Source organism: Strongylocentrotus purpuratus, unplaced genomic scaffold (genome assembly GCF_000002235.5).
Source record: "Strongylocentrotus purpuratus isolate Spur 01 unplaced genomic scaffold, Spur_5.0 spur5_scaffold_11, whole genome shotgun sequence".
Lineage (NCBI taxonomy): Eukaryota > Metazoa > Echinodermata > Echinoidea > Camarodonta > Strongylocentrotidae > Strongylocentrotus > Strongylocentrotus purpuratus.
This window is the reverse complement of record NW_022145596.1, coordinates 26391901-26411851: the sequence shown is the minus strand read 5'-3', so window position 1 is coordinate 26411851 and position 19951 is coordinate 26391901. Positions and strand designations below refer to the sequence as shown.

Here is a 19951-nt window from a genome sequence, read left to right as displayed (position 1 = left end):
AGATAGTACCTCTATCTTCAGTAAAAGTGCATTGCCCTTTGTAGATAGTAGTACTATCTACAAAGGGCAACAAACTTTTTGCTTCCCCCATCAATGATGGGCGAACTATCTTTGATCACGTGATTTACTTATGACCAATCGTAGAGCAAGATTCTTAGTATGTGGAATATAAAAAACAATATAAAGTTAGTTGTATGAGATTTGCTTCCATATCATGATGTCCTTAAAATACATTTAAAATAAAGGAATGCTCAAGAATTTATTTCATAGGTAAGAGTGAAACTAAACAAGTTAGCAAGCAAGCTAGGAAGCATAACAGCTGGTGGAAGATACAAAGTTTTACAAGAATTTTACATAAAATGAAATAATATCCAGTCTTTAAGAAAACCTGTAAATTTGGCATTAACATTCAAAAGAATTAATTGCAAAAATAGAAATTATGACGGTCATGATTTATCCATATAATTTAAAACTTGAACAATTATGCAATTTTAATACAAAATGACACTATAACTTTCATTAGCATTATGTACACAAATTGATTACAGGTGAACATAAAAGACTTCATCCCGGCCCCCCCACTCAGTGTTATTTAGGGTACGCATATGCTCGTACCCTCTTTTTAAAAGCACCCCCTATCTGAGGACTGCCAACATTTCCAAACCCCCCTTTCGCGGGCTTTTCCTGCCTTGGAGACCCCCCTAAATCAGGAAAAATGCTCAATGTACCCCCCTAAATTCGGAATAATTTCTCAGGAGTCCAAAGAGATGAGAGAAAAAAAGAAAAAAACACCCCTTTTTAAAGAAATCACAGGGTGGAAAGTCAAATACACCCCTTTTTTTACAATTCTCGGGCCGGACTTTGTCGCACGAAAAATACCCCTTTACCGGACATTTTGGCAACACGCATGCGGTCATTCCGACCTTTGAGTGGGGGGGCCGGGACTTCATCGGCCGGCTGGAAGAAGATCGTTAGCGCGCGAGCGACTCAAAAACTACTTTTCGAATTATTTTATATTTAAACAGCTTTCCGTCCCAAAAATTGGTTTAAAGACCAATAGAAATGTCATACATGTAGTAGAACACGGCCACAATTTTTGTGTGGAAATAAGTCAGTTTTATAAAAGTTCGATTTAGTGCTAATGCCCTTCTGCTTTAATAACGCTTCATTTTTACCTGAAATTCGAGCTAACGCCCTTCTGCCAGCCAGGCGACGACTTGCTTAACAAGTATTATAAAAGAAAATAAGAAATAAAGGAATAAAATATCTTATCACACACTTGTATATTATCGCCACATAATATTAGATAGATGAAAGGGAAACTAGCATGATAAATCAGTTATACTTCTAATAGAGAGCATCTCTATTGGGGTTACCCCTCACATTAAAGATCCCTTTGATTACTCTACATTTACAAAGTGTAGCACAAAAAAAATCTACACAAGTCTCTGGGTTTACACTTGACTAAAATGAGTAATAAATGATTAAATTGAACATAAAATTCTGTACAAATAAAATGAGACATGTCATACAGAAGGAAACATTTAAGTACCGGGACTTTAAAAAAAAAATTAAAAATTATAGTAACAGAAAAAGGAAGAAAATCAGACTAAACAAATACGATAAAACAAGGCAAGCTTTGTCTACTCAGCATGAAATTTTGCATGAGTGATGTATACTTTCTTGTTCACAAAACGATCAATAATACAAACATAAAAATGTAGACTGATCTTACAGAGTTCCTTGCAACTACATAGAACATTGAAGTCTGGTCTTCATAACCAAAACAAAAAAACCTCACACAATATAATACTGATTTAAGCACTAAGTGCCTATATTATAGGCCACTATAGGAATACAGTTATATTTTCTTCATGATTTATAAAATGGGCTTTGACTGTAGATCACTTTTCTGCACTGAGAAATTAAGGACTTTGAATATTTGGGCAAATGTATACAAATTGCCCTTGGTAACAGATGCAATCACAATTGTTTGAATACAGCTGAGTATGAGTGCCACCAAGGAATTTCCAAATTGTCATTGCCTAACTTGTTACTCCTTTGCCCTTGTGAGAAGATCAGGAACATTCTCAATCTTGAAATCTAGGAGCATCTGCCCATATGCTTTGCCCTAAAGAGAAAGAAGAAGAAAGAATTGATTATCGTTACCTCCCAATTAAAAAAAATAGACTTGTATACAGGAAATAATCTCGGGCAAAAATGGCTGAAGAAACTCTCCCAAGATTTAAAATTCTTGATGATGATCAAATGCAAGACTTGCTGACAGCACGAACATCAAAAGGGTACGTCAAATTCTCCATAATATATTGAAAATAGATCTAGTAGTACTAGTCCTTCCCATAGACTCTCATGAGTGCGCGATGCATAGGGATGTGTGCAATCTCTATGATAGAGATTGCACACATCCCTATGCATTGCGCACTCATGAGATTCAAACTAATATTGCTCGTGATCCTTAAGGCGATACTCAATAAGTGAGGTGTCATATGAAAGAGCAGGTTTTTCTCCATATTCCCGAAATTGTAAAAATATCTTCCTTAGACTAGAATCTAGATCTAGTCTACTCTCAAAGATACACTCAGTCATAGTCATAAAAAACAACCATGCAGATAAACTAGGGAAAGGCCAAGGTGGTGTCATACATGTATGTTGACTCTTTTTTTTTGGCATATAAAAGTATTAATGACTGCTTTAATATTCGAGAAATAGCACAATTGTAACCTTCACTTGAGCGTATAAAAACAACTATTTCTCTCAAAGCAGTCATTAATACTATACTAGTATTCAAGTGAGAAAAGAAAGACATTTATTGCCAGTTGGTATTTAAGTACATGTTCCTATCAAGCAGAATTCAGTGAGAAACAAAACATACAGTCTTCACAGACAAGCGCTCTTTCCATACAGGAGGTTACTAGTTTGACTGCATGATATTATTCAGCTCTTAACTCGAAATATTACCGGTACTACTCTTGTTACTGCTACCTCATACGCTACAGTTTCCAATAGGACTGCCACTATCGATTGCACTGTCCCTTTTAATATCACCAACACAATTTCTAAGTTGACAAAACAGTTACTTAGGAAGTGGTCTACAGACTTAAGTTCAGAAGACCAAAAGTTTTGGTCTTCAGCCCTGTGACAAGTAGTTAGAAAGTTTCAAGAGACCAAACATTCAAATAATGTTTCTGTTGGATAGACTTTCTGACAACTAGCAGAAAGCTCCACAAGTTTGTAGGTCTAATAGACAAAATTTCCTGGTGATCCTTTAGTCTCATGAATCTTTTTGGACATTGGCTGACCACCGCTAATATTTTGAAGACCAAGAAAGCCCTGTAACTTGTGATCACCACAATTGTTTCTTTACCCACAATGCCACTGCCATCACCACTTATATTGGATCTACCAGACTTTGATGAGGGACTTGAGGAAAGCTATCTTACTGGATAATGAATATTAATTGGGGGGGGGGGGGGGGGGGGGGACTCAACACTCACCTGGGGATCACTCCTTAGGGAAGTAACACCACCACCACCTAGTGACTTCTTGAGCATAAAGTTAAGGGCATCCAGACCTGGGAGATCATACCTGTCAAGCATAAACACACTCATATTAGATAATGGGACTACAAATAAGCATCAAGATAAATATTCTAATAAATAAATTGATTGATTATTCTACCTGACTGCAAAGAAAGCAAGTATAGTGTAAGCGTTTGAAGACGCTTTAAGTGCTTTCCCATAGGCACTAGCACATCTGTTTTGATGTGATGTTCACATCTAATATGTCTTGATGGGGACTATTTGACAATGTTGGCAGTAGCGGGTCTTCCTGGGTGAAGACACTCTGGAACTGTTGTGCTAACACTTTGAGCTGTACTACAGTTACGTTGTCAACCTTAAGTGCGTGGATACCAACATTATCTCTCTTGCGGGATTTGACGTACTTCCAGAACTTCCTTACGTCATGAGATATAGATAGTTCTGATATGTACTTTCTCCTTGCCTTACGTAGTTCCCTGTCTACTTCTTTCCGGACGGTCTTGAACTTGTCCCAATACTCTGGTTTAGTGCTGTTTTGTCTTGCTTTGATGTAGTAGCGTTCCTTTCTTCTACAAAGCCGTTTGTGTTTCTGAGAAAACCATGGTGGTTGGAACTTTTTCCCTATCCTTTTGCTGGGGACATGTTTGTTGATAAGAGCAGTGATGGTGTTCTTGAAGAGGCACCAGTTCTCGTTAACCAAATTCTCTTCAGGCTTGCTGTTGATGAATTCTGTGGCGGATGTTCAGATGTCATCTTTGAAGGCTGCTTCATCCACTTTGCTCCACTGATACACTGTTCTGGGAGGCCTTGCCGAGATGGAGAGCATGGCTTCGATTTCCATCATAACTATGCAGTGGTCTGCTAGAGGTGTAAGTGGATAGACATCTATAACATGTGCATGATGAGTTGTAAAGCAGAGGTCAAGAGTGTTCTCGGTACCACTACTATCCTGCCTGGTTGTGAAGTTGACCTGTTGCTCTAAGCTATGGTCGTCCATTAAAGTCACGATCTGTTCTTGGAGGCGGCCCTTAGGATTGGTGTTGTTTTCAGACCAAGTCATATTTGGTATGTTGAAATCACCACCCAGGATGATGTAGGGTGTTATGATCTCTTGCTTGATCTTCTGTAAGGTAAGGTCTAACTGTGAGAGGTCGTCCATTGCAGTTGGTGGTCTGTAGTAGCAACCGATGAACCTTCTCTGACTTCCAGGTATTTCGCACCATACCTGTTTGCTGTTGTCCTGGGTGAGATCTGGTCTCTCTATTATTGGTAGGTGGTTTACGACTGCTATAAATACTCCACCTCCTTCCCTTTCATCCCTGTCTTTCTGTACAACATTATACTGATTTGGGAAGATCTCCGAAGATAATATACTTTCATTAAGCCATGATTCAGTTCCTAAAATTATGTCAGGGCATTTATCTGCAATGAAGCTTTGAAATTCTGCCACACGTTTCTTAATACTGCGAAAGTTGATGGTTGCAATTGACAGTTTGCCTAGAATAGGTCTCCTTGCAGAGTTCTTATTCCTGGTTACGTTGTTATGAACATCAGCAGAGGGGGGATTATCTTGCGGGCTTCTCTTGTCAACACTTGTGTCCAAGAAGAGTGAGTTAGATATGTTCATTAAAGAGCATAGTGGGCAGTACCATAGTTCATCTTGGTTTAGTTGATGAAATTCATACGAGGTATCGGATACATCTGGACACGATGTGTGGGCACATCCACAGCATAGCATAGCTTTATCTTGATTTTTAACAGAACATTCACACATAACGCATGGATATTTTGTTTGATTCCCTTCTTAGGTGGGCCTGGGTTGGGTTCAATATCTCCGCTACAAGCTCTAACATTTACTGTCTTGTAAGAGTCTATCTTGATTTTTGGTACACGTTGTGCCGGATGCAGGTGAGACAAGTATAACACTAGCAATAATCTATACACGTCTACTCTCATAACTACTTGTTCCATGAGTAAAAAGAAATACGTAAATGGACAAAATGAAGAAGAAGAAGGGGAAAAAACACAACAACAAGAAGAATTGTCTCCAGGCTGCCAATCTTCTCCCCAAAACTTTAGGAGTTATATGTGTATTATATATATATGAATACAAAAATGATGAACTAACCTGATGACCAATTCTTCTCCTTCTTCAGATGGCTCGAATACATGCTGGAAGTACTCCTGCACAGCCTGAGCTGTGAGAGCTTTCTTCAGGTAAGGCAAATAGGATGGATGTCTGGCAATCACACCTAGGAAAAGAAAATAAAATAATAATAATTTCAAGAAATTCTATGAAAATCTGCCAAAGTCTCTTATATACAACTTAAATTTGAAGATATTGATTCATTTGCCATCACAACAGAAATTCTTCTTCCACTAAAGCATAACTATGACCTGAGGGTTCAAATCCTGATACGGCACTAATATCTTTTGGCAAGATATTAACCTACACTTTCTACTCTCCACCCAGGTGTTAAATGGGTACCCAGTAGGATGCCACCGTCATTGTTGGTAAAATAGTTTTTTAACGTCAAGTAACGCCTGGCTGGAATACTCCCCAGGGAGTGGGGAGTGTGCGGGCAAGCATTGAATCCAATGACCTGGATTATAGTATATCTGTAAAGCGCTTAGAGACATCGTAAGTATATTAATCGCTATATAAAAGCGGAATATTGTTATTATTATTATTATTATTATTATAAACAAAGTTTACAACAATTTACACATAACAATAAGTGCAATAATACAAAATATAAACCCATAAAAGGAAGGCAATGCAAATGACGTAATTATGCATGTGACATTAAAACAAACTAGAAGAGAAATTTCATGTACATTGTCCATTATAATAAACCAAATAACCTGGTTAGTTCACCTGTATGTATTGCCAATTTAATTTGAACTAAATGTCTCCAATCATTCTGAAGAATTGCAAAGGAGGAAGTAATAATAAAAAATATTCAGAATCAAAAAGCTTTGATCTTTGACCTCATGATCCTCCTAGCTCACCGATATTAGCAGAATTGGCTTTGTCTCCGCTACGAGTGTACGCCAGTTGACCTACATCAAATGTCTGGTCGCCTGTCTCAAGATCACCAATGGGGGCGGGCTCCGGGTCAGAGGATCTGCCAGCTTCTGTCCCAGGGTTGGACAATACAGTGAAGTCTTCCTCTGTGCCGTCAACATCAACTTTCACCTGCAGGTTTCAAGCAAGAATGTGAAATTGTGGATACAGTTATTCTTAGCAATACAAGTGTAACTCACTTTCATCACTGCTAGCCACAAATAAGCCTGTAAAAAAACTATATCAAGTATCAGGGTTTAATTGCAGGAACAAGGAGAAGCATAAAATGAACAAACATTGTATTCTAGTCATTTTGTGCATACATGCAGTTGGGAGAGTTGTCTATGTCATCACCATGATATCATCAATTTACCCCTTTAAAATTCCCATATGTATAGATCTCAAGTTCTTTTTTTTTTAAATCATACCTTTTTATTTTTATCCTATTTTGTCCAAACTTTGACATATCTGTTTCTCAAAGGTTTTTTCTTCAGGGTAATTTGTTACTAATGTTGGATTTATCTTTACAACACATGCTGGTACCTTTAATCACTAAAGAAACTAGAGAGGCTATATTGGATTAAATTCTGAGTTGGTACTTACTGGAACCTTGTCCTTGGGATAAAGGAAGGAGTGGAGCTTCAAGATGGGAGACCTGTGATGGATAGTTGAAGAGAGAGAAATAGTAAAAGTCTAGTCTGACTTTAAAATAAAGGTAATTTACATTCCTCTGTGCACACAAAACTGAAAGTAGAATATTACAGTGGTATACTGAGGAACTATATTGGTATTATTGGATATATGGTGTATACCATGTTGCACCCAATTATAATCAATTTGGAAATCTAATGTGTGAAAATTGAGAAAAGATTACATGACTACAAATTTAAGATTTCAAAAAAACAAGAAAACTTGATCAGAATAGTATATTTTTAAAAAGTTACTTTTGTGAACATGGCCTGTACATATGCATGTCATTGACTAGAAATAGGTGTACCTGTATGCCATATTGAAAGATTAGTGTCTCATGAAAAATTGTGTGAAAGACAAGTTCAGTGCTCCCATCTCCTTATGAAACCTTTTCATAATACCGTATTTGCCGGCGTAAAGGCCGCAGTATTTTTGGAAGAGAAAATATCAAAAAGTCGGATGCGGCCTATGCGACGAAAGAGTAAAAAAAAATTTAAAAAGTAAGTCAAAACCAGCACGAATTTGCACATATGGGACTAGATCTACAACGGTACAATAACTATACATTTCCACACATCTTACCAACAATTTTATCTTGCATTGTTGACATGAAGACGAAAATAAACTTCCAAAAACAACATCTGCCGATAGATCTTGATCTAAGTTCGTGCCAATGCATTGCATAAGTAAAAGAAGGGCCCGTTTAATGGAGCTGCCGCGAAGCATCCAGCACGCAAAGTCGCTATTTTGAATCCATTTCAATACACAAGAGAGAGGCGCAATGTATACATCACAGAAAAGTCCATATGCTAGCATCAGTGCGGGATGGCAGAGCGGTCTAAGGCGGTGATTTTTTATTTTTTAATTTTTTTTAAAAATCAAAATCGGGGGTGAGGCCTATACGGCGCTGCGGCCTTATCGCCGGCAAATACGGTATACATGTTTGAAGGCATGTAGGGGAAACTTACGTTTTGGGTCTTCCACCAATGAGGCCAGTCAGACCAGGAGCTAAGAATTCATTTAAAAGAAAAGAGATGGAGAGAGGGAAAAGCACAGAAAAGAAAAAGAGAGATATAGAAAATGGTGGGGGTAGAAACAGAAAAAAATGATGTATAGGGTTTAAAGCATGACAACAACAAAAAGACTGATACGACAACAATAAGACACCACTTTTAAATCTTTAAATATAATAACAGGTCTATTAATATAGCACAGCTACTATATTAATATACTCTACTGCGCTTCATACAAAGTATCATATTATTACCCGGCTGTAGCAGAGCCGCCATCATAAGGCGCTGAAGCATTCAAACAATTTCTTCCTACCGGTACCCATGTACTTCACCTAGGTGGAGAGTGGCAAATGTAAATTAATGTCTTGCCAAAGACATTTGTGCAGCGGCAGGACTGGAACCACGAACCATGTTAATCACATTCAATTTCAAGTCAAGCAAAATCGAGAGGGGGGGGGGGGGGGGGGTAGAGAAATTAAAAACAGGAGAGGATGGGAAAGAGCTTTTCATATAAGCACAATAGAAAAAGCATTGATGACAAATGCAAAATGCTTTACAACATCAAGACATGTATTGTATGACCTACCCATGCCTGTTCCAGCAGGGGCAAGTTCCATGGCAAAGATCCGTAAGGCTTCTTTCTGAGGGTGCTCTACGGCTAGCCAGAGTGCAGCTTCTCGTGGGTTAAGGTCCCTGGCATTAGCTCCATACGTCTCCTCCGAACCTATCATCTATTATTAAAGGGGTGTAAAGAAAATAGATATTGAACTTACATAAAAGAGGATATTCACATCAAGTTTGGATAAAGAAATATTGTATAAGGTAACAAATACAGCACCATATAGTGAAACGGAGGTACACACTATATACAATATATCAGGTTAATAAACGCCTTAAAAGGGCAAGTCCAAAGTCACTTAGTGTTCCATATATTACCAAGTATTGCAGATAATGAACATAAATTGACATCAAATGTATCATTTCTCTTCATATCTTGTCTGATCCAAGCTTTAGTAGGGCTATTAATGCCTTGCCTATAGGGAACTGTGGTTTCACTTTCTATATTAAAGGGATCCGGTAAATTTGTCTCAGATTCTGAAACAAAATCTTCAAAAATTGTTCATGCTGCAATGATAACTATAAACATTTAGGTCAGTCAGGAACCCCATGAAATTTACAAGCCGATCGCCTGTCTGATTATCAAGATATTTATGATTGGAAATCAAAACCAACTTTTGCGTTTGCCTAACTGTTTTCATAACACTACAGTCTACTGGGAAAACGAGTATGGTAAAACCGGTCACTCAAAGTTTTTTTTTACTTTTTTGAGTCTTTTACTTCTTGATCATTTTGAAGCGCAATTTTTTTAGAGCTTCCATATTACACCATATCACAGACACTGATACCAAGCAGGGTCGTGCATTTCAGATTTAACATTGTTAAACGATGCCTTTAAGCCTATGGGAATGAGAGAATTCAATAGTCAACATGTTATTAACTGAATAAAATCTCGAGGCTTATGCTAAATTCTCGGATGGTAATGCATGATAGCTTTGTCTTGCCATAAATCTATGATTGTGTACAAACTACATGACATTCATATGACAAGATAGCCCTGATACTTATTCTACCGGTAGTCCTTGTTTAAACTTGAGTAAAAAGAATTTCTCAACATTGTCACCTCTTATCTATACTCTTGCTCTTGATTCCCATAGCATTATAGGCTTATACTTTATAAGTCACACGATGAGACCAATTTAATGGCCTAGAATCTATCCATTTTGAAGCTGGTAAGGAAGTGCTATTGAGGTATTACTTTTTAAAATAAACTTCCAAAATTCAAAAGGAACATCTAAAGGGATACATTTCCTTCAGTTTTTCAGATATTTTCTTTTCTATTTACCTGTATACGAACTCTGGTAAAGTCCTGCATCCCAAACATCTTGAATATTTTTCGTATCCTACAATCAAAACATGAATTAAACATGATCAAAACACATTTTAAACACAGTGAAATGAATGGGGAATCAAATATAATGATCATAAATGAAACACAAATAAAAAAAAAGACATATATGTAAATATAAAAATCTACAAAATTGAACTTGTCCATTTGCATCTATCTGAAAATATTGGAGAAAAACAAAAATAGCAGTTCTCAGCTAATAATTATCATTCTTATAGCCTTCTTGTCATTCTTAAACACAGAATTTCAATGTATTTGATGCAGAACATTCTGTTTTCAAGTATAGTATCTCAAGAGTGGCTGATTCGCAGATGGGGGTCCTTTTTTGAAAATAATGCTAAATGTTTATCCTAATGATCTATACCTTTTGATTTGGCTTTCTGCTGTTCGTCTTCCCTTGGCGATGGCATCTCGGCCTGCGATCGTAGATACAGCAGTGGCTCTGTATCCTTCTAGGTATGTTGCACTGACCTTGTAGCTATCACTAGGGTTATAGCCTTTCACACCAGTCACTAAAACACCATCTCCATTTTCATCTACATTTGACCAAAACAAAAGTATTTTGGGTGTGTGAAACATAATTAGCAGCGTGTTCATTTACATTTCTCTGTCTCCAACCAAAGGTTTATTGCAAATATTGTTGACAGAGGAGCAGTAAGCAACTGTCTTTAACCCATTGCATACGGGAACCATGTGGCCTCTGTATATTAAAAGCTGATGGAATAAGAGAATTCAGTAGTCGATGGGTTACATTAAATGACATGAATAATAAGAAGCACACTTCTGGATCCAAGCAGATATCATTTTGTCTGCTCATTACTCTGCAAAACACATGTGTTTTATGACTATACAAAACAACACAAATAATTCTACTGTCTTCTACTAATTGATGGTGGATACAGGGTGTCACTAAGTATGCAACACGAGTTCAAGTTGCAAAACCTCAAAAACGACACAATAGTTATGAATGACTTTGAGGGTGATGTTATCAGAGTTTTAACTAGATCTTTTAAATGGATTTCATGAAGATTTAAGGGGGAAAAAGAAAGCGATCCTTTTATTTCTTAGTCCTTGCATGATCAAACACTGCAAACTTACTGCCTGAGCATTTATAGCTAACATGTCAAATATTAAAGTGTATTTGTATTTCATATTTTTACATAGGTAATTAGTCAAGATTGGTATCTCATATGTTTACTATGTCCATGATAAGAAAGAAAATGTGATTACTCTAAAAGAACATTGAGTGTTTGAGTTTGTGTGCATGACATCAATTTTATTCCTACACACCATGATATGAAATATTAAAGCTCCTTCAGGTAAAATAATGCTTAGGTTTTTTTTTTTATTATAATCCAAGATAGCGGCCAGCATGTTTTGCCTCTTCTCTTAGACCAACATTATTAATTTCAAAGTCATGAAAAGGCACTAAATATCACCAAACATGGTCTACAACAACTCCAAATGACAAAATAATGTCAGCTATGCATTTTTTTTAAAGCATTTGATAGGCAAAAACTTGAAAAATGTTGGCATTTAAAAAAAAATATTATGCCAATTTTTTTTGCCGATACCGATCACAGGTGCGAGGGTGTCGCTACGATCTTCCAATCCGATCAAATTCCCAACTGACAGGTTTAATTTCAAGTATGGTATTAGAATCACATACCCCATTAGCTTCTCTGTATTAATATGTGGACCCCACTGAAAAAACATTAAGAAGACATACCGGTACAGTATATTTCAACAACTGACCTTTGACCTCTGTTAGGTTGACCTGGCTGAAGTCACAGGTCACATCTGGAAGCATGTAGGCTCTGGGATCTCCTATCTCATAGACCAGCTGCTCACCAACTGTTGCCTTGTTGACGAGACCTCCGGTCTTTGGGGGCTTGGTGAGCACAAACTTTCCATCAGGGGCAACTTGGACAATTGGAAACCCAATGTTGTCCCTGAAGAAGAGAGCAGGGAAAGACAAGAATGTTCAGTGTATGATTACATCTCTATATCTTAATACATAACTATCACCTATAAATATTGTGCAGCTACAAAAAAAAAGACACATATGTTGCTAGTATACTTGTAGTAAACATATTCTAGTGATCGCAGAGCACAAAAAAGTACCCATGAATGCTCTATTTCACTTCCTTCATTATGAGCTAAGATTCATTTGCAGATACCCATTGTTTTTGTGAAATCATAATGCAATATCACCAATTGAGATGCCGTGCCAATGGGGAGAAAACAAATATGTTCCTAATCCTTATGGGGGGGGGGGGCAATATGCCCCATGCCCCCAGGGGCCTCATGTACCGTCTTTGTACTAGATTGTACTTCTAAAAGCTCTAGTATCTAGATTATCAATCACCAATCAGGAACAAAATATATTGCAATAAAAAAGGTGACCTAGTGCAATACTACTCATTGTGATATATCATGGAAGGGTGGGGGCAGGGGCACTTTTAAATTGGGAGGAGGGAGTTTGATGGTGCTTCTATTGTAATAGCTCACCAATCAGGTACAAGATGCCAATCAGTAAAGACACCACCGGTGGCCTGAGCCCCACACTCGACCAGATGACCAGCTAGACTGCCAGCAGCTAACGTGTTATAATCCTCAGGTGACCAGCCAAACTATCAACAATAACAGAGAACAAATTAATGACAAACAGACAAACAGACAAACAGACAGAATTATGTGTTAAACACAGATGAACAGACAAACTAATGTGTTCTAACCTTCAAGTGACCAGACTAACTAACAACAATAATGGAACCCCCCCCCCCCCAAAAAAAAAAAAAAAAAAAAAAAAGGTTTAATGATACTTCTGAATAGATTAGTTGTATTGATTCAGTAAGGTCCCAAACTCTTCGTGTTTTGTGAATACATACCGTGTGCATGAGGGGTCCTAGTACCACAGCACTGTCTACACATCGACCAGTCACAACTATATCAGCACCTAGGTCCAAGGCCCGGGCTATTGGCGTTGCTCTGTAATCAATGAAATTATACCAAAGGTATTTCAGGATTTAAATTGAATTCCAGCAAATCATTTTTTATTAACTAACAATCTAACAATAAGCATGGACAAATTATTTGCTGAGAGGAAGAAAGGCATTGACGTATAGCTCTCCACATACAGATAAAGCCCTTCTGACTCTCAGCAGGTAGTATCCATGACTACAGTACTTGTAGTTGAATGATACATCCACTGTACGTGGTTATCATGCAAATGATTGATAAGCCCTTGTGACTCTCAGCAGGCAGTATCCATGACTACAGTACTTGTAGTTGAATGATACATCCACTGTACGTGGTTATCATGCAAATGATTGATTTACTTGTATATCTCAATAGCCTTTCAGACAGTCCAGATAGTAATTCACTTAATATGATGAACCAGAGAACAGTCATTCCTAATTTTGATCCATGTTAACAATAAATACATTTTGTATTAAAGAGAGAGAGAGAGAGAGAGAGAGAGAGAGAATAACAATTGAGAAAACTAAGAAATAATGTGGCATGTAACAAAAATAGAGTTATTGTAAAGATAATATAGGAGGGGAAAACACAGAAATAAAATAGAGAAACCTGCACAAGGATGGGTCAGAAAAATAATAATAATCATGGTACACAATTCTTGACTCACCCAAAGTAAGCATTCATTGTTACAAGTGATTCAGGCAAAGGGTTTCCAGAATCAAGATCTGTTGGGTTTGTGGCATACACAGCTTTTTTCTGAAAGAAATGGTGACAAAATTCATGATTATATATTTTGTTCTCCATTATTATGCTTGGCTCCTTCTTATGTAATTTCTTTATTATATGAATGAGATAGGAAAACAAAAAACCTAGCAATACGTTATCTTATATATATAATTATCATGAGATGTGTAAATGAAATACTCTTAAAAAGTAACACTATCTTACAAAGAACAACAAAATCTTCAGTAATGATGGAAATAGTATAAAACTTTGCAATGCAATATACTAGTTTTGGCAATGCCATATTTAGCGTTTTTCAAAGTTTTTATCTTGAAAAGGGAATCTTTTATTTAAGAAAAAAAAAGTTTCACATCACTCAAATCTTTCCTATCTTTACTTTAAAATAATATTTCCTCATGAAAATACAGAGCAGTTTCTAATTTTTCAAGAAACTGACCTTTTTCCCAGATAAATTTTGATATAACTGAATTTCTCTTGTGCAACTCCTGGAGATGCCTTGCGTCATCCTGGTTAACAAAAAAAAAACGCTTTAAGAAATGTACATGTACATGTATAAATGTAGACTTATTATGGAACAAAGTTTAAACAATTCAGAAACAAAAACTCCCCATCTACAAATTAATACACCCTACCCGCACCTCCAGTTAAAACTCAGACGAGTATTTTGAAGGACCAACCAACCAAGAACCAAGAAGAAGATGGAACTGGAACAAATGAATGAACTTACATCAACCATGAGGTTATCTCCGGACACGACAGCAACCTTGATATCAATATCTGCATCCTTTGCCACTTGCTTAATGGCCGCTGCACAAGCATGAGGGTTGATTCCTCCGGCATTGCTTATCACCTTGATTCCTTTCTTCTTGATATCATGCAAGAGATGCTTGATGATGACCTGCACAAAGTCGGGTGCATAGCCCATGTCCTCATTGGATAAAAACAGATATACAATATTAGCCATTGATAAAAACAGAACAATAATAGCCATTGATAAAAAACAGATAATATTAGCCATTGATCAAAACAGATATACAATATTAGCCATTGATCAAAACAGATATACAATATTAGCCATTGATCAAAACAGATATACAATATTAGCCATTGATCAAAACAGATATACAATATTAGCCATTGATCAAAACAGATAATATTAGCCATTGATCAAAACAGATAATATTAGCCATTGATCAAAACAGATAATATTAGCCATTGATCAAAACAGATATACAATATTAGCCATTGATCAAAACAGATATACAATATTAGCCATTGATCAAAACAGATATACAATATTAGCCATTGATCAAAACAGATATACAATATTAGCCATTGATCAAAATAGATATACAATATTAGCCATTGATCAAAACAGATATACAATATTAGCCATTGATCAAAACAGATATACAATATTAGCCATTGATCAAAACAGATAATATTAGCCATTGATCAAAACAGATAATATTAGCCATTGATCAAAACAGATAATATTAGCCATTGATCAAAACAGATATACAATATTAGCCATTGATCAAAACAGATATACAATATTAGCCATTGATCAAAACAGATATACAATATTAGCCATTGATCAAAACAGATATACAATATTAGCCATTGATCAAAATAGATATACAATATTAGCCATTGATCAAAACAGATATACAATATTAGCCATTGATCAAAACAGATATACAATATTAGCCATTGATAACAACAGATATACAATATTAGCAATTGATAAAAACAAATTTATGATTTTATTCTGTCAAGATGTATCCCTGAAAAGTGAATGGATTCCTTATCCATACTGATGAACACAAAAACTTACAAAAGATGAAAGTAAATATTATTTAAATAATTCACAGGGACCTTAGAACACTCAGTACCTCAGCCAAAGTTAAGCTGAATACTTTATTTTGAAAACAAAGAGTCCATATGAGGAATAGAGAACAACTTTTCCCTTCCTCTTAGGACTATATGTAGGGCATCACATTTGCAGCTTACAATCACTTGAATGCAAAAAATCTTTAACTTAATAAATAAGTTCCTAATCCAACTCTTTATCCTTGTAGGTGACAATGAGCTCATCTATGAAATAACATTCTAAATTAATCTGAACAATTTGTAAAAACAAAATGGAGCAGCCACACAAAATCACTTACTGGGTTTTTCCTCCTGGCAGCAGCAAGAAGGGACATGGTAATCTCTGACAGGTAATCAAATACAAGATAATCAATCTTGCCATGGTGAACTAACTGAGGTGCTGCAAGAAGGAGAATCAAGCAAAAAATACAAAATTATAACAGGAATAAATGATTGAATGAATACATAAATAATAGACATAGACCCTATAAATAAATAAACCGCTATATATAAATAAATAAATATATAAACAAATAAATAAAGTTAGACACTATAACTATATAAATAAATAAATAAATTAAAGAAATAAAAATAATCTTTCCACTCCCCCAATTGATTTCAACATGCTTTGTACAAGAAGAAAGAAGATTCCACTGTCCACCAGGGGGCCGTTTCTCGAAACCGTCATAACTACAAGATCAACGACATCTCGCCACTGTCGCGCAACTTGTCAGCTAAGTGTTTCACGAAGCCGTCTTTGCCAAGATGAGCGACAACTTCCGCGACAAGCGAGTTGTCACTGCTCCGAACCCGTCATATCTTTTTAATTGCTGTAAAGCGCCATCACATGTCAGTTTGTTGCCATTCCATGGGCCGCGAAATGTACGATTAGTTTCACTATCATTTTGAGAAAAATATAGACGAGTTCGGTACGTAATTCTCTGGGATGCGAAATGCAAATGCACAAAAGTGAGAATACAAATTATACAGAAACTTTAAAAAGCTGAATATAAACATTAAATCACAAATCATTAAACTATAACATATAAATAAGAGAGATAAGAATGTTACACACCGTTTTCCATAGTCGATCCATAGTCTTTTCTTAGGATACCGTCATACCTTTGGGGCCTATGTGCATTATTATTCCCTCTCTAATTACTTCTTCCAAATTATATTTTCAATATCAAATCAATTATATAACGAGTATTTATGAGACTCTAGAATAAAAACTAGCTGAGAAAAGGTATTTTGCCTAAAATTCCTTGTCACAATAAACAAAAAAGTATGTATTGATAAACTATCACATTACGGTGTATCCTTCAACTAACTTTTGATTCGACTGTCAACAAAAAAACACTCACCGGTTCTTCTTCAATTTAAGAATCTTTACAGAAATATGCAAATCGTTTGATGATCTACATTTGATAATGACACTATTTATTATTTATTTTAGGAGAATTTATATGTATATATTTCTTTTTGAACAATTTTAGCCCTAAAACTTGTTTTGGGTTATTCTTGATAAATCAAATGGATCGTGGCAAAGACTATCTTCTAGAGCTGCTAGTATCGCGATATATCGATATCATGTCTGTCATGGCTTTGTGAAACGGTTTATCCACTTCATGACATCTCCGTAGGTCGGCGACAAAGATATGACTGTCATGGAGTTGGTTTCGAGAAACGGCCCCCAGCTGGCAAAGTTTGCAAGGTTTGACGGGTGCAGGAATGTTTGATTACAAATGCATTTAATTTCTTTTACATCACTCTTCATGCAGGCATATGGCCAGGGGGCGGTTGACAATCAATTAAAGGGACTTGGTACAGGCATTGGGGGGGGGGGGGGGTACAACGAATTGTCTTCTTTGTCAAAATTGTTAAAATGCATTTTGCTTTTACTCTTTCATGAAAAGTACCAAAATGATTTTTGATTTTTGATTTTTTTCTTTTTGGAACCTTGAAAGATACGATTACAATACTAGGTTCTATACTTTACCCAAAGTTTCAGTCTCTGATATCGACGGTCGTTCCGCTAAGATTACATCTGGCTCCTCACTTTTACCTTTTTACATGAATTCTAAAGATCAATCGCGCATCGAAAATTCAAAACTTAGTCTTTAAGTTAATAGACTAGACCTAGATCTATGTTGCAACTGTCAAGAATATGTGTGATTGCGGGCTCAGAGCTCAGCCCATTTCAGCTCAGGAGCGCAGAGCACAGCCTAGACCGAATTTTCCGTCTCTTTCGTTCGTTAGCCTCTTATTGGGGTAGGGTCGGCCGGCTCTCTCTTTAGAGACGGAAACCGTCTATACACATTCCCTTGATAACGCCACAGCCATTTCAGGTCGTAGCGTTTTGCCCCCAAAATCCCCCAAAATGTCATTTTACCTCGTGCATTTTATATTGTAAATTAGGCCTAGGCTATAATAAATCAGTTCCACTTACCAACTTGACTAAAATAATCAGTTTAATAGTCCCTTTTTAGGAATTAATGGGTCAAAATCGAAATCCATGTTGAAAAAGATTTTCAAAATGGATTTCGATTTTGACCCATAAATTCCTAAAAAGGGACTATTAAACTGATTATTTCAGTCAAGTTGGTAAGTGGAACTGATTTATTATAGCCTAGGCCTAATTTACAATATAAAATGCACGAGGTAAAATGACATTTTGGGGGATTTTGGGGGCAAAACGCTACGACCTGAAATGGCCGTGGCGTTATCAAGGGAATGTGTATAGACGGTTTCCGTCTCTAAAGAGAGAGCCGACCCTACCCCAATAAGAGGCTAACGAACGAAAGAGACGGAAAATTCGGTCTAAGCACAGCCCCGCCCATTTACACGACTTGCAGAGATGCCAACTTTTGGAAAACAGAAATAGGGAGGATTTGTAACCGACACCAAATAATGTGCACGTAGCGCACATCTCGAGCGCGTAGCGCCCGACCCAAGCGGCCGGGGTCCAGGGCCCGCTTTAGGGCCCTGGAAGCTCTGGGGTTCTAGATGCTCTCTGGTGCAATCTGAGCCTTATTTTGCAGCATTTTACATGTGTATTTAGTTAAATAATTCCCACTTTTTTTAAAAATAACATACAAATTGTACAAAATGCATGATGAATTCCTTTCAGACTTCCGAATACAGGGGTACTTGATACTGTATTCGGTCTTATACTTCTGAGACCATTTCTTGGTCTTCTTTTGCTGATTTTCCGCCATTTGGATACTGTGTCAATATCCACGCATTGGTTACAGCGATCCATACATGTATGCTGAAACAATCTTTCGCTACTCTTTGTCTTTTATATGTCTTTTAACATAGTGGAATTACTACATGCTAAAGTTAGCAGACGATATTTCTCATTCAATTCACAGATATATATACTGATAAGCGCCCCAAAAAAAAATCATAATTAAAAAAAAAAAAAAAAAAAAAAATTTTTTTTTTTTTTTTTTTTTTAAATAAATCGGGAGGATAAGGATGGTGATCGTAAGGTCGGGAGTTGGGGTGAATTATCGGGAGCCTCCCGATGAAATCGGGAGGGTTGGCATCTCTGGACTTGGCCGCCGGTGGTATAGCGCCGCGCCGGGAGTAGCCGGGTCCCGGATCCGCGCGAAGAGCCTCTGTCATGATCATGATGATGATACGGTACCTGATACTGCAGTGTCTCCCCAAAATCCAGAAGCACACCCAATCCGCACAGTTTTGTCACCAAGAAGGTCATTGAAATTTCGTCTTTGTGTCACAGAATGACCTTGATAAACATCTTGTAATTTTCTGCACGCAAAGGACGTTGGGGATGATAATCTTGCAGATTGTACTGCACGAAACAAACTTCTGCGTGTGAGCATGGAGGCTGCCATTTTGCTGAAATAGTCTCATGCATTAAAGTTTAGAATATTATGCGAAAATAAATCTATAACAATTCTCATTTTATCCCCCAAAATGATCTTAAAATTGGATATAAATCTAATTTAGATATTAAATATGAATTTTTTGAAATATAAAAAGGCAATTATATGGAGTATTTGAATTCATTCACTTCTTCTTTTAATAT

General features: G+C 36.7%; 1 protein-coding gene across 1 annotated transcript; it reads right to left on the bottom strand.

Annotated features, from left to right (window-relative positions):
- Positions 1 to 1251: 1251 nt before the first annotated feature.
- On the bottom strand, positions 1252 to 19772 carry LOC115918506. Its single transcript, XM_030981022.1, has 16 exons — positions 19547 to 19772; positions 16194 to 16294; positions 14750 to 14950; positions 13946 to 14034; positions 13188 to 13287; positions 12808 to 12929; positions 12052 to 12248; positions 10661 to 10832; positions 10234 to 10291; positions 8917 to 9061; positions 8286 to 8325; positions 7231 to 7282; positions 6573 to 6759; positions 5689 to 5812; positions 3516 to 3606; positions 1252 to 2131 (listed from the first exon to the last, which is right to left on the bottom strand). The coding sequence occupies exons 1-16, from the start codon at positions 19755 to 19757 to the stop codon at positions 2054 to 2056; spliced, it is 1968 nt and encodes a 655-aa protein (XP_030836882.1). The 5' UTR covers positions 19758 to 19772; the 3' UTR covers positions 1252 to 2053.
- Positions 19773 to 19951: the final 179 nt, after the last annotated feature.